This window comes from Dryas octopetala, chromosome 7 (assembly GCF_963921425.1).
Source record: "Dryas octopetala chromosome 7, drDryOcto1.1, whole genome shotgun sequence".
NCBI lineage: Eukaryota > Viridiplantae > Streptophyta > Magnoliopsida > Rosales > Rosaceae > Dryas > Dryas octopetala.
In genome coordinates this window covers 2518487-2533259 of record NC_141372.1, presented here as the reverse complement: position 1 = coordinate 2533259, position 14773 = coordinate 2518487, and the positions used below count along the sequence as shown (strand labels likewise).

The 14773-nt window shown below is 37.8% G+C and overlaps 3 protein-coding genes across 3 annotated transcripts; all 3 read left to right on the top strand.

The window, feature by feature from the left end:
• The first annotated feature begins 3176 nt into the window (after window positions 1-3176).
• Window positions 3177-7070, top strand: MGD1 (monogalactosyl diacylglycerol synthase 1). Its single transcript, XM_086250997.1, has 8 exons — window positions 3177-3905; window positions 4232-4404; window positions 4908-5069; window positions 5147-5288; window positions 5716-5940; window positions 6202-6264; window positions 6344-6418; window positions 6597-7070. The coding sequence occupies exons 1-8, from the start codon at window positions 3360-3362 to the stop codon at window positions 6831-6833; spliced, it is 1623 nt and encodes a 540-aa protein (XP_086107123.1). The 5' UTR covers window positions 3177-3359; the 3' UTR covers window positions 6834-7070.
• Window positions 7071-7746: 676 nt separating this feature from the next.
• LOC147278406 (putative vacuolar membrane protein YML018C) lies at window positions 7747-11444 on the top strand. Its single transcript, XM_086250812.1, has 8 exons — window positions 7747-8189; window positions 8478-8879; window positions 9113-9327; window positions 9593-9657; window positions 9785-9892; window positions 10405-10522; window positions 10855-10990; window positions 11184-11444. The coding sequence occupies exons 1-8, from the start codon at window positions 8109-8111 to the stop codon at window positions 11247-11249; spliced, it is 1191 nt and encodes a 396-aa protein (XP_086106938.1). The 5' UTR covers window positions 7747-8108; the 3' UTR covers window positions 11250-11444.
• A 599-nt stretch (window positions 11445-12043) lies between these two features.
• LOC147278405 (ER membrane protein complex subunit-like protein) lies at window positions 12044-14483 on the top strand. The gene is made up of 6 exons (XM_086251473.1): window positions 12044-12275; window positions 12361-12417; window positions 12686-12839; window positions 13353-13450; window positions 13543-13608; window positions 14184-14483. Exons 1-6 carry the CDS (start codon window positions 12147-12149, stop codon window positions 14217-14219), a joined length of 540 nt encoding a protein of 179 aa, XP_086107599.1. The 5' UTR covers window positions 12044-12146; the 3' UTR covers window positions 14220-14483.
• Window positions 14484-14773: the final 290 nt, after the last annotated feature.

Here is a 14773-nt window from a genome sequence, read left to right as displayed (position 1 = left end):
ACAAAGGAAGAACTTGGGAGAATGGGAAGAACAAGGCAAATGTTCTGGGTTATTCTCAGCAAGTTGGGTAGGCTTTTTTTGTAGAAGGGAATGCAAGTGTTTTTGCGTGTATGTTGGTGGATTGCTAGGTGCCTCATTTTATGCATATGTGGTGTCTTATATAGGCAAAGGAAGACTTAATGATTAAGTTACCTGCCTGTGAATGAATGGTTGCCAGAGACCCACGCACCTGGTTAGACCTAGTTGCATGCTCAGCTGCTTGCTTCCTCAGCATTCAATGCTGCATTGAATGCTCCATTAAATGCAAGGTTGGAAGGTCCAGGTAAACTGCCCAGCAGTCATGAATGCAAGCCTGATATTCTATCTGTCAGAGGATTGTGTCAGGTGCATTCAAGTGTGGCGGTTCGTCCTAGCGTGATCTTCCTGGGAATGGCGGCGGAGAGCCGAGCCGAGCCGATACGAACACATGTTTTCATGCGAAGACACGAAGTCCATGTGTGGTCGGATCGGGCATGGGAATCCAGGCCGAGCCGGTCCATAGATTGGAGTCTTTCCGAGCCCTAACTGGTCGACGCCAGAACTCGGAAGGAAGCCATCTCTTGTGCCGAGCCGAGCCGAGCCGGGATGATCGTGGGAAGATGGACACTGGACTTCATGGAAGATCATCGGTTCGGCTCGGACCGAACAAGGAGGGGCGGTGTGGAGATCCGGTCTGAGCTGGTAGAGGAAGTGTTGATCAGTGATGACGTGGAAGTCAAAGTTTGACCACTGAGAATCAACTCCGAGGTGGATGTTTGACCAGCCACGTGTCGAGCTGTGATTGGCTGTTCGGGTCGATGTGGGTTTTCCCACAAACATAGGTGTTTGGTACTATCAGCAAATATGAGAACTTCATAACTAGTGCATGGTCGTAGTTTAATCAGTTATGTTGTTAGATTATTAATCATCCGATAAAACTCGGAGCTCAAGAAAGGCGAAAAAGCAGCATTAATCAGTTTTCTCGAACATGAAATATCCTCTAAGATATTCCCAAAACTAATCTGTACAGGTACTGAAAAAGCTTTTACTTTAAGGCACATAAAGGTCAAGCAATTCTCAAAGTCTGCCGCAAAAGGAAAAAACAGAGATGATTGTGAGCTCATTCTCAGTGGTTAGGGTTGCACATATTCTCTGAAATGGACAAAGGACAAATACATTCGCTCTCTGATATAATAATAAGGCTTTTGAAATTTGTTAAAGATAGTGGATTTGAGCATATGGGTATGGGATGAGAGTGATGAGATAGAGCATTTTCTACAAAAGCAATGAGCACTCCTAGCTAGCTTCACTTTTGTGAAAGAAAAAAAATTCTAAGTCCTGCATAAAGGGTATGTCCCATAAAATCATTGCCAATGTAAGCAACAATTGGAGTCATTGGACCACCTAAAGATTCATTTATGCTCCATTTTCTACCCAATTTGCCTCTTGACATGTCAAAATGCATTCTGATGTCAGCATCCAATTTAATTGGACTTGGGGTATATTTAGACAGACTCGTGTCTTGTTTGCTGCCTATCCGTTAAACACGATTTTTGTCAAACATGCTTAAAGATTCATAATGGAATCCCACAAGCCTTGTGTTTTTTACTTTTTTTTTTTTTTTTTTTTTCCTACACCCCTCTTTTACTATTAGAAATTTTTATTTTTATTATAACATGTAAACATGATCAAAAGATGTTTATCTTTTTTTCAAATCCACACAAATAAATAATTCAGATAAAATGATAAGCATCAAACGAGCTATAAACTTAAACTTTTCAGGTTCTAACATTCATAAGCATAAAAACATTTGGGTTTACAAAATGGGTTGCGGCAACTTATACATAGTGGGACGTTTCCTTAAGAATTTATTTGTACCCAATAAGAGAATGTATCGTGAAATTTCTTTGTTACCAAAAAAATACCGTTTTCTCCCTAAAAACTAGACACTTTACTGGGCTCCCTTTGAGAATGATATTCCAGTCCAACTTATTTCTGCTTAAAAGAATGGGTGCTTCATGGGCCGGTCCTATTTTCTCCAATGTTTCTCCCAATTGATTAAGCCTTCATTCTTGGGCCACCTTGAGCCGGATATTGTCCATTTGAGACTGGGTTAGGGAGTTGGGCCCAACTTTCTCTGTGCCTCTTCTTTCGTAGCTCTAGTTGGACGGTGAGTGCGCAACCCAAAAGGCTGTTGCTTCCGGATGGTTGCCCAAGTCAATGGCATAAAACACAACATGGGCTGCATACATAATTATAAAAGTTGTGCTTCTTTACCAAACACTAAATTGCATGAAACTCACATGCTTGCTCTTTTCCCTTTCTACTCCCACAAAAGCCAAAAGCAAAAAGTGTTAAATTTTCAATCCAACATGAAATAATTTAAGCTCCTTATAACCCCTGTAGGCTAGTGGGGCTTGGACCAGGACTAAATTGACTGGTTTCATGTCACACCATTATGTATTTTATATTTTTATGTGGTGTGGCAAACGCGTTCATTGACTGGTTTTGACACCCACAGTCACAGCCTTCTTCTTAGTTAAATAGCAATAACGTCAAGATGGTTGACTGGTTAGTTGAGAGCAAGCTCTCACTAAGCTTTTGAGGGTGAATGAAATAATAAGTTAAGATTATAATATATCTATAATTCGGTTCTTTCTAATATACCAAAGAGTAAACTCAATAGCAATTCAGGAATATGGTTATGGATACTCATATTCTTATTAAAATTTATTCATCATATAATATGGCTATTTTCATTTATTCGATTATAAATTGAACTTTAAATCTTATTTATATTAAAAAAAGAATAAGATTCTAACATGTTAGATGCATATAAAAATATCATTTCAATGAACAAATTTAATTAATAAATTTTGTGGTTATTGTTTCATTATTTCCTCAACAATTACTGCTAATGAAAAATTCATTCCACCAAGAAAAAACAATCTTTTATTTGCCAAAAAAAGAAGGAAAAATTCAGTAGCGATTCCCAATTGGGTTGGGCAATCAAACCAGACCCAGCCCAGTCCAGTTAAATTGGCCCATCCTCTATCCCCGTTTTGAGCGCAAAACGAATTTTGTTCCTATTCCCAGAATCTACTCTCTCACTCTCACGCGCGCGCACACCAAAATCCTCGCTCTGTGGCTACAAACCCCCTGCCAAGATTTCCTCTTCCTCAACTTCACTCCCTCCTCTGTAACTTGTTCTCTTCTGTATTTCACTATTTTGTTTTCCTGGCGTTGTGTACAAAACCCATTTGCTTTTGCTCCTATATAAGACCGCCATGGTTTAATTTCTCAACGCATTTATCATCATCTCCGGAACACAAAGTTCAACCATGCATAACCCTTCAATAACAACCACCCAAGAACCCAGTCCTCTCTACGACCTTTTATCCCAATTGGGTCGCTTTGCCTTCAGTTCAAGGTTTCACCACTCGGGCTCATATGGGCACGCTTCCTTTTTATCCAATTTCTTGTATTTTGAAAGCTTTGGGGGTTCTTCATTTTCTGGGAAAACGCCCAAGGTGGGTGCTTCTGCTTCCCTGAGTTTGGCTAGTAGAGGCGGTTCGAGCATTGGGAGAATTGTGATTGAGTTTAATAGAGCTATTCGGTTCCATTGTGACAGAATCCCAATTGGGTTCGCTTCGGTTCGGATTGGTTTTGGGGATAACAATGGATCAGATAATGGTGCTGGGGACAATAACAATGTCTTGAGGGAAGATGGGTGCGCTGTTAACGATAATGGGATAGCCTTGAATGGTGTGGAGCCAGAGAGCCCCAAAAAGGTACTGATTTTGATGAGTGATACCGGTGGCGGTCACCGAGCTTCGGCAGAAGCTATTAAGGCCGCGTTTAATGAAGAATATGGGGATGAATATCAGGTCAGTTATTATGGATTGCACTGAAAATGTTATCTTGTGACTTCTATTTGATTGCTTGACTAATGTGGAGAAGAATGGAAATTACATTTTTTTCATTCCTGAGCTTTTTAGTATCATGGACATGATAAAATAACAATATTTGGTTGACTGGGAGTTGTGCAGCCATGCAATTACAATTGACATAATACCATAAGATCTAAAAATATAATTTCCTCTCATTTCCCACAAAATTTCAGCAATTAAACAGAACGCTTGGGGAAAATGGTAAATGGGTGTGCGAGTATGTTTTTGTTGATCATGTTTTGTGTTAAGAGTGCATGTCGCAGGTGTTTGTTACTGACTTATGGTCCGATCATACGCCTTGGCCATTTAATCAACTTCCCAGGAGCTATAATTTCTTGGTGAAACATGGACCATTATGGAAAATGACATATTATGGAACCGCTCCACGCCTTGTGCATCAATCTAATTTTGCTGCAACTTCCACATTTATAGCTCGGTATGACTCTGTTTTCGCTTAAGGTTAATGCTAGTAATTCTCTGGCAAATAAATTGCACATGCTTTTTCTTCACGTAAAAGTTCACTAGCCATATTTAACATTACTCATAAGGTACCTCTCAATTTTGGAATGATTATATAGGGTAATATGTATACTGGGTTTGAACTATAGTCTTTGAGTAGCGATTGGCTCTAATTTTAGTGATTAAAATAGCTTGCAGGAATTTAGAACATTTTAATTATTTATCTTATGCACTATAAAGTTGTTAGAAAGGTCATGTTTGAGGACTTGATGTCACTGTCTGTTCTCAGACAGAACTTGATTTTACGCTCCCCTGGCAGATTTTAAACCGTATGATGAAAACACACACCTGATAGGCTTTCAAAACTCAACCGATGGGCGAATTATGATTGTTTTTTTAAGTACTTTCAAGTTGTGGTTCAAAGACAGCGTTCTTGGCAGTATGACTTGTTAATGTTCTCTAATTTGTTATGTTGTTCAGGGAGGTTGCCAAAGGACTGATGAAATACCAGCCAGATATTATTATCAGTGTGCACCCACTGATGCAACATGTACCACTTCGTATCTTGAGGGCAAGGGGTCTATTGGAGAAGATAGTTTTTACCACAGTTGTCACAGATTTAAGCACTTGCCATCCTACATGGTTGCTTATGCATGAAGCCTTTCTTGATGATATCCTTCTCTAAGCATTGTTTTGATATTGGATGTCTTCATTTTCAGGTTTCATAAGCTTGTAACAAGATGCTATTGCCCAACAACTGAGGTTGCAAAGAGGGCATTGAAAGCTGGACTCCAGACTTCCCAAATCAAGGTTTATGGCCTCCCTGTGCGGCCTAACTTTGTTAAGCCCGTGCGACCCAAGGTTGGTTGCCTTTCATATTGATTCAATCTTTAACCTTGATGATAAGTGGTTGTATGGCTGAAAGAAATTGGTATTTGGTTCGAATAGAAAAGGGCTCGTGAGTGTTGATTGAAAGTGAAATATGTAGTTTGGTCAGTGAGTTGGATTTTGATGATTCTGTCTCTTGCAAGTTATGATAATGCATGGCATTATATGATCAGGATCAAAGATGATGCATGGGATTGGTTAAAACCATTAACTTTCTTTGTTTGGTTAAAACTTAAAACAGAATCATTTGTTGGGGAGAAAAAACTAGTAAGGATGATATAGTAGGTCTGGAAATCTAGGGTGGGAGCTCACACATACATGTATTTAGATTGCATGTTATTCCATGGTTGTAGTTTTTAATAAATGTTGACTACCTTTTGCATGCTTTATGTATTTGCAGGCTGAACTTCGGAGAGAATTAGGAATGGAGGAGGATCTTCCTGCTGTGTTGCTGATGGGAGGAGGAGAAGGAATGGGTCCTATTGAGGCTACAGCTCGGGCACTTGGGGATGCATTATATGATGAGAATCTTGGGGAGCCAGTAGGTCAGGTCCTTGTGATATGTGGCCGCAACAAAAAGCTTGCAAACAAGTTGCTTGCAGTCGCTTGGAAGGTTCCTGTCCAGGTATTTTTATACCCTCTGAACTGAAGTCCCAAGCACAGCACTTATCACTGTTTTTCCTCTCAGAGTTCTATCATAAGGTTTAGTATTCTGCCAATGATTTCCGGCTAGGCACCTTTTTTACATCTGCAGAATTGATCTGCATGCCATGTCTTTAGGAACACATCACCTACCCAACATGACAATATACCAAAATATGTACATGCTTAAACCTGTATGTATATATAAACAGAAGTTAATAGCTGAAATTGATTGATACTGTAGGTGAAGGGGTTTGTCACTAAAATGGAGGAATGCATGGGAGCTTGTGATTGCATAATTACAAAGGTAAGTTTCTCAGTCATAATAACTATGACAATCTTTTGTATATTATCAACTAATTTAGTTGCAACTATCTTTTTAATAGGCAGGCCCAGGGACCATTGCAGAAGCCATGATAAGAGGCCTCCCAATTATTCTGAATGATTACATTGCCGGGCAGGTTCAAGCTTTGACTTAATTCTATTGTCTATACCTTGATTACATTGTCTATTGTCTACATTCTTATCTAATAATATTTAACTTTTTCTTTAAATTTCATCTGCTTTTCCCAGTTCTACTCTACTATGAGAATGTCCTCACTGGAAAATGTAAAAAATGGCTTTTTCTTCTTGTTATAGGAAGTTGGCAATGTGCCATATGTTGTTGAAAATGGGTGTGGGAAATTTTCTAGATCTCCAAAAGAGATAGCAAGGATTGTTGCTCAGTGGTTTGGTCCAAAAGCCGACGAGCTAAAGGCCATGTCGCAAAATGCATTGAAGCTGGCAAGGCCTGATTCCGTGTTCAAGATTGTTCACGATCTTCACGAACTCGTTCAACAACGGAGCTTAGTACCCCAGTACTCCTGTACACCTTAACCCTGTTTCCCCCAACCAATTTTGTTACTACTCTTATAATAGAGCAAAATAGTTATACAAGCTATTCTGTCCCCATGTCATTGCCTTGTACGTTATAATTGTCTTCTAATGATAAAAAGATAATTATTGTTGTCAACTTTTAGCTGTCTGCCTGTGATATCACGAGCACTGTAATGGCGGTAAATAAATCTTGTCACCTATTCCATGCGTGAATACCATTACTTTGCAATGATTGTGTTTAGACTCTGTGCACTCTTTCTTATTTATATGCTTTAGAAAGAAAATGCCTTGGACATATCTTTTACTCGCTCATGCCCCAAAGCTTCATGCTTCACTGGCGCAAGACGACTATAGCAAGTGGAAGATCAAGGAGCTGACGGCAGACCATGTCTGTAGCAGAAGAGTTTTTATCAATTTAGCCACAACCGCGATTGTGACACATATGTTCAGGTCTTACTGTGACACATAAGGATCACGGTTGAGGACTGAACATGTTGGATTATACAAGTTGGCCCGTCCATGCTTATTGATGTTGTTTCATATCGTGATCTTTCTTAGTTTTTCCTTAACAATAATAACACTAAACTAACATGGCAATTCGAGAAAAAAATGAACTTGAGACGAAACTGTAAACTCTACTATTTTATTTTTAAACTTTTAAGCTCGTTTAAACAACATTTGATAAATGATTGTAGATAACTTTTTTTTTTTTTTTTAGAAAGAAAAAGAAAGAAAGGTGACTGCCCATAACTTAGGGATTATTTTTTGGGTATAAATGTATAATCTACAATAATTTACGAGTAATTGCCCTTCATTTTGAGGAAGTATTTCTCTCTTCCGAAACATACAATAATTTTCCCAATATATATATTTTTTCTTTCGAAAATAATATCGCAATAAAGCCGTGGAAGTGTTTCAAAGATTGCCACCTTACCCCAAGCCCAAGGGAGGTTAGTTGCTACAGTACCACCTGCCACCACCTGTCACTCTCATTGACTCGCTGCTGACACACTAAAGTTGAGCAACAAAACTGAAAACCGCTTCTCCTACGATTTTGATGCGAAAAGTCAACAAGCTTTCTCGTAACTTTCACGCCTTGGAACTTCCAAAATCTCATAACTACGGAAAGAACCAGACAAGATTCATATTGGATTGTCTTGCTGCTGCGTCTGGAGCTTTCCTGAAAGATGTTGATTCTCTAGCAAAATCAAGGTTAACCCACTTCGTATTTCGGGTCTAATTTCTAAATTCTTGGGGTTTGGGCTGATCTGGGTCATGGGCTGGAAGTACAACGCGGGTTTGGGATTGATTGGCACGGTCATCTTCATATGGGTCGCCTCTGCAGAGGTTACTCAGGTTTGGAATCATTGACAGTCCTTCCCTTCCTTTTCTTTCTGAATTTAATTCTTTTTTTTTTTTTTTCTCTTTTTATATTTGGTCTATGGGATTAGTGTTGGTTATAAATTTATAATTTTCTTTTCTTTTTATAGGGAAAGAAAAGAAATTTACAACATCACTGTTCCATTTCTATATTTCTTTGGGGATATGACAATATGTATTTTTCTATGGGGTATTGGGGTGATGTTTCTTTGAGTATTGCTATGATTTGAAAGCTTAAAAACTTGCAGTACTTTCTTAATGCAGAGAATTTTCTCGGAGTACAAACAGCCGTTTTCACTCACTTATCTCGGGGTATCTCTATTGGTGGTCTATCTACCAATAGCAGCTTTGAAAGACTGGATCTGCAGCTTACTGGGCCAAAGTTTGGTTAAGAACTTGTACAATGACAGCACTGTCATGAGCACTTCAATTGGGCTTGATATCCCTCTTCGAATTAGTGAAATGCAACACAGTCCAGAAACAGATATTAGAAGCTGCCTAATTACTGACAAAGATCTTAGTAATAGGGAAGAAGGGCGGCCTCTAATCGTTAAAAATGAAGAAGATGAGCCTCCCTTGCTTGAACAAAGTCACCATTACCAACTAACTCCGTGGGAAGTTGCAAAATGTGGCTTAATTCTTGCTCCAATATGGTTTATGACAGAGGTAACATGAGTTATTTTGGTACTCCTATAATTTGTATATCACCTTTTTGGACTTCCATTAACATTTTATATTGCTCGAGGATTAATGAAATTGCATTAATAGAAAAAGAAATCTGAAAAGATTTTGGTTCATTTTTGAATATGCATGGATTAGTTGTATGGTGTGGGCAATGTCGTCAAGGTCCCTTTTAAGAATTATAAATGATTTGGTGAAATCGTTTTGATCTGGTGCAGTATTTGTCAAACTCTGCGCTGGCAAATACTAGTGTTGCAAGCACGACAGTCCTAACCTCTACATCGGGGCTCTTTACACTTTTCTTTGGAGCTCTTCTTCGTCAGGACTCCATTAATGTTCCAAAGTTGGTTGCTGTGTTTATCAGCATGGCTGGTGTTGCCATGACCACAGCTGGAAAAACTTGGGCATCTGATGAACTGCTGAGCATCTCTGAGTAAGTTTTTAACTGTTTCTTAAGCTAGTAGTAATAATTCTTTGAAGGTTTTATTCTTTTCTGCTTTCTTGTTTATTTCCTTTCAAAATGAATGGTTTAATATAACCTTATTTGCCTATTCAGTATCAACCTTTGGGTTCTAGCTCTCGTGAAAAATTGTACCTTATAAAGAAAGATCGCTTTAACAGTATTAACATAAGGTTGGCTTTCTAGGGAGTATTATTTAGTATAATTTTCTGAAACTCTATCTTGTTCTTGTTACCAGGAAGCACTCTATAACAGGAGACATTTTTGGTCTTCTCTCAGCAGCATCATATGGATTATTTACAGGTAAGAATCCATCAAGATATCCAGTGTTACCTTGAATTTTACAACATAATTCATACACTGATATACAATCGAATTATTATTTTTACTTCTCCATTGTGATTATTAGTTACTAGTCTTATTTATGCAGTGTTACTCAAAAAATTTGCTGGATCAGAAGAGGAAGGGGATAGGGTTGATGTGCAAAAGCTCTTTGGATACATTGGTCTCTTCACTCTTCTTGGTCTTTGGTGGCTTGGTGAGTGGAATAATAATTCCATGATCTATTTATTAATTGTCTCCATCTTTCAAAATTTCTGAGGCTAAATTAGACTATATTAGTATACCATCAGGGATTTTAGGTGCTTTTGATAACTAGATCATTGGTTGCATAAGAGAATGTGAATTGGACTACACCTCAGGTCATCACTCATCACTACTGATTTTTGTACTAAAATAAGATTGGTATGATTGCTATAATGACTTCTAGAGCCTTTCAGCACAAGATGCTCAAGTATGTTATCTTAAGGTTGTTAGAAGAAAAAAAAAAAGAAAAAATGAAAAGCAGAGACATTATAAGATAGTTGAAAAAAACGAAGTGAAGATATAATATAATATTGAAGTTTCTTAATTTCATAATGTGGTAAATTTGGCTCCTCTCTTTATGATTTTCAAGGGGAGAGGGCTCATAACGAAAAGATAGCACATGCTCTTGGCTGTTATTTTACTTTCCTGGAGCTGCATCTCTCACAGCAATGCTTTCCCTTGCAGTGTGGCCGATGAATGCTTTGGGGATTGAACCTTCTTTTGAGTTTCCACAGTCGAAATCTGTTGCGGAAGTTGTGCTGTTAAATAGCTTCGTGGGGAGTGTTCTTTCAGATTACTTTTGGTACATAAATACATTGGTGTTGATTGGACACCAACACATCACACCACAGGGACATTAATGCATCACACACTTATTTGTGTTATATTTGTTGATGAAGTAAACCTGCCATCTACCTGTAAAAGGAAAATAAAGATATAAAAGAACTTGCAGAGAAGTGGACTTATGAATGGTGCACAATTGGCTTTTCTTAAATGATGTGGAAGAGGTTGTTTCGAGTCCGTTCTTGTGCGGTGTTAGAATGTCCTATAAACACTTCTGCTACTTCTTCCATATCTATGAAACTACAAGATGCTGATACCCAATTCTTTTAACGCTAACTGAAACTCTGACAGGGCTCTTTCTGTGGTTTGGACATCTCCATTAATTGCAACGTTGGGAATGTCCTTGACAATCCCTCTTGCAATGATAGCTGACATGGTAATTCACGGCCGGCGTTTTTCTGCTATCTACATCATTGGTTGCATTCAGGTATGCAAATCTCTGTATGAGAACAGTCAAATTTTTATACTATTTTTTGTTCATATGGTGACATGAGGCTTGAGCTTCTGACTTGTAACCTCTCATGTGGGTTGGGATTTGGGAGGCCTATGAAGTACCCTTTAGAAGTTGCTCCTAACTTTGGCCATAGAGAATTTCATTAACTACTTTCTATTGGACTCAGGTTTTTGCAGGATTTGTCATGGCAAACCTTTCAGACAAGTTTTCTAGCAAGGAAGAGTTGTATTAGAGATGTATAAAGCTCAGAGAAGTTTAAGTTTGTATGTAGACTGAATATACATACATATATATATATATACACACGTAAGATATAGGAAACATCAGCTATCTCCCTTCCCTTGTATTGTATACAACATACAAATGTAATATGGATTTTTGGTAGATTTTCATATGCTCAAAGCATGACTCTCTCTCTCTCTCTCTCTCTCTCTCTCACACACACACACACACACACATTTTTTGGTGGATTTTCATATTCTTAGTTTCTGTTAAGCTGGCTGATGAAAGTCATGAAATCTTCAGTAAAAATGTCTGATGTTACTTCACTTCAGCAGTATCAAATCAACATATCATCGTTCATTGTCAATTTGTCATTGTAATTGTAATTAGTGATGTTATTTTTTGGTAAATAATCACTGATATTATTGTTAATAGGGATCAAAAACATTCTTAAAGAAACTTGGCTCAGATGAATCTGTACCTGGAAATTACTAAACAAGTTTCATCTGCACTAAAACAACCAAATGTTCGAACAACCAAACAAAATAAATAAACATTAGGGCGGTGGAGTTGGGTTGGGCCTTTATGTCCAGAAATACTTGGACTCGGCCCATTTCAATACAATTGGTCAGAACCTTTCATCCAATCAAATTAAGCCCATAAAAAAATGAGAAAGTAAAACTGGATGATTTTTTTTTTTTTTTTTTGTTTCCTGGAAAATTACAGTCATACAGAGTACCACTGAAGAATGGACACCCAAAAAACAACCTTTACCTTTTAATCAAAAAAGGAAAGCAAGAAAGTAAAAAAAAAAAAAAACCAAGAAGAAGGTGAGTGCGGATCCGAGGCATTGAGTTGAGCGCATATTCTATTCTCTGTTTGGATCGAAGGAAATCGAAGGAAAAAGATGGAGAAGGGAAAGGGAGTGATGGGAGTGGGTCGAAGATGGGCCGTTGACTTGACAGACAACTCAACCTCTCCTTGTTCCCGCGATGTTCCTGATCCTCCTGGCTTCTCTCGCGCCTCTCCCGATCAGGTACTTCTTCAGCTCCTCTTTTTCTTTGCTGATTGGAGTTTAGGGTTTTGGATTCATTCTTAATTCGATTGGGCTTTCTCTGCAGGACGATTCAACCGTTAGCCGCCAGAAGAAAGATGCCGAATCTACTTGGAAAGCTCAGGTATTCCCTAATTTCACATCCGTTTAAAGAAATTATGATAAGTGTTTATCTTCTCATTTTGTATTATGATTAGGGTTTTTCATGTATTTCAAGATTGTGAAGTTGTGTTTTTCCCTATTCGATTCAATACAGAGCATGATGTTTGAATTGAACTGTGAATGGATTACCAGTGTAGCTGTTTTCTTGATCCCTGTTAATATTGACAAAAATACAGTGATATTCATTGTTTAAGATTGTGTAATATCATGGTCTCTTTATGTTTGAGCAGAAAGCTTGGGAAGTTGCACAGGCCCCATTCAAGAATTTGCTTATGATGGGCTTCATGATGTGGATGGCTGGGAGTACAGTGCATTTGTTTAGCATTGGAATCACATTTTCAGCTCTTTGGCAGCCCATAAGTGCCTTACAAGGTGCAGGAAAGGGTAAGACGACTGCTATAGTTTTCCCCCCTACAACTGTTATTGGTTTTTCCTTATCCATCAGTCTATATGTGTGGAATTCTCAGTTATAGGGGATGAATTAGTGATGAAAAACAGTAAATTTCTTCCCTGCCTAACATGAAACCCTGTATTATACTGCATTATCGTATGGAATGGTTTTCATTAACCATCAATCATGGCATTAGGGTAGTTAATGTAGTGTTCCATTTACTTGTCTAGCGCTAAAAGTTAACAATCTAAATTTGTTTAGTTGATTTGACTGTTTGCCTAGATGTTGCGTGTAAAACTCTATCTCTCTCTCTCTCTCTCTCTCTCTCTCTCTCTCTCTCTCTCTCTCTCTCTCTCTCTCTCTCTCTCCCTCCCTCCCTCTCTCTCTCTGCATTTAACTGTAGTTTCATATGAATATACCAACTTCATATTTCCTTGCAAATTTTATTCAGGAGTACTTGATTGCTTGTCAGTTGATTTGTGCTTTCTTTTAATTTGGCTCTGCAGTTTTTGAACCCTACAAGGACAGCAAAGTAGATCTTCTTGGCCCAAAGTTGCTGTTCATTGCCCTTAATTTGGGTGGTTTAGCACTTGGTGTTTGGAAGGTGAATTATATTTTGTTTCATTTATTTGCTTTATCCCCTATGTTATCTTCAAATAAGAATCCAGTTTGTTAAATTTTCATTGTTCTTGGCAGCTTAACACTTTGGGGTTGCTTCCTACACATGCATCTGACTGGGTTTCATCTTTACCCCCTGCTCAGGTATAATTCTTCCTCCCAAGACAATTGAATTTTATCTGGCATTTGGTATTTTTTCTATTCAATAATTCATGTTGAACCATAAAATTTTTTCTAGAAATGCCAGCACTGCAATTTCATATATTTTCCTTGTTTGGCTCAAGAGCTTTTTTATTCAAGACTTGGGGCAGACTGTTGAGTGTGTTACCCTCAGATTTATACATTTTTCCTGAGCAGTTAAAACTTTTTCATGGAACCATTGTTGACTTTACACTGCTTCATCCAAGTTGTTTCTGTTAGTGAAGTTGATTTAAAGACGGTTGTTCTAGGGTTCTAGCAAAAGGAAGTTTGTTGTTAAAAAAAAACAAAAGGAAGTTTGTTGTGGTGGAGAACTGAACCCTTATATCATTGTAATTAAGGAGACTAGTATGACTGCAGGTCGGTTGAACAATAGATAATGATAAGCTTTTGATTTTACTGCACAAGTAAAGAATTGGCATTGTGGTTACCATTCTTGATGACTTCTCCTAACTATTTTGTAGCCTTCAACATAGATGAGCAATCAATCTCTTTTTAACATTTCTTTGTCCAATTTTCAGGAGGTTGAGTATTCGGGCGGTGGCATTCTACATTGACATTTATGTTTGGTTCGGATGAATGGGACTTACAGAAGCAAAATGAGAACCTGTTGCTGTTTACTTGCCGATGGTTCGTAGTGCATGGCTAGCCAGGACAATGTGCTTCTTTGAGTTATGAATGATATAACTAAATCTTGTGGGCATAGAGACTGAATTTGTAGTACTTTTATTTAAGTGATTCAGTGGATTATCGTGAAATCTATAGTTTAACACTTTGATTTTAACTATTGATTAAAAAAAACACTTTGATTTTTGCTATCAGTTTTTATGGTTATCAAAAAATTGATCACAAGGTCCAGGAATCCAAAGGCTCTTTTTTTTTTTTTTTTGGTCGAACAGGAATCCAAAGGCTTTGCTTGATATTTTAAAAGCTCATACTGGCGAGAAATAACGAAGAATATAATAAGAAAACAAATAAAATTCTGACTTTTCGAGGAAGAAGATTCTCTTCCACAGTTCACTGAACTAAAAAAGAAAAAAGAAATTCTAACTTTTAATATCCACCGTTCAATTTTATGTGTTTTCTTTATAAAAAAAACAAATTTGATGGG

What these genes read in the sequence shown, in the direction of transcription:
- MGD1 (XM_086250997.1), top strand. Translation starts at nt 3,360, where the DNA reads ATGCATAACCCTTCAATAACAACCACCCAAGAACCCAGTCCTCTCTAC. An exon ending in CTTGGAAGGTTCCTGTCCAG is followed by an intron (nt 5,941 to 6,201) that starts GTATTTTTATAC and finishes TTGATACTGTAG; the next exon opens with GTGAAGGGGTTTGTCACTAA. An exon ending in ATGATTACATTGCCGGGCAG is followed by an intron (nt 6,419 to 6,596) that starts GTTCAAGCTTTG and finishes TTCTTGTTATAG; the next exon opens with GAAGTTGGCAATGTGCCATA.
- LOC147278405 (XM_086251473.1), top strand. Translation starts at nt 12,147, where the DNA reads ATGGAGAAGGGAAAGGGAGTGATGGGAGTGGGTCGAAGATGGGCCGTT. An exon ending in AATCTACTTGGAAAGCTCAG is followed by an intron (nt 12,418 to 12,685) that starts GTATTCCCTAAT and finishes ATGTTTGAGCAG; the next exon opens with AAAGCTTGGGAAGTTGCACA. An exon ending in TAGCACTTGGTGTTTGGAAG is followed by an intron (nt 13,451 to 13,542) that starts GTGAATTATATT and finishes TGTTCTTGGCAG; the next exon opens with CTTAACACTTTGGGGTTGCT.
- LOC147278406 (XM_086250812.1), top strand. Translation starts at nt 8,109, where the DNA reads ATGGGCTGGAAGTACAACGCGGGTTTGGGATTGATTGGCACGGTCATC. An exon ending in CAATATGGTTTATGACAGAG is followed by an intron (nt 8,880 to 9,112) that starts GTAACATGAGTT and finishes GATCTGGTGCAG; the next exon opens with TATTTGTCAAACTCTGCGCT. An exon ending in ATCATATGGATTATTTACAG is followed by an intron (nt 9,658 to 9,784) that starts GTAAGAATCCAT and finishes TTATTTATGCAG; the next exon opens with TGTTACTCAAAAAATTTGCT.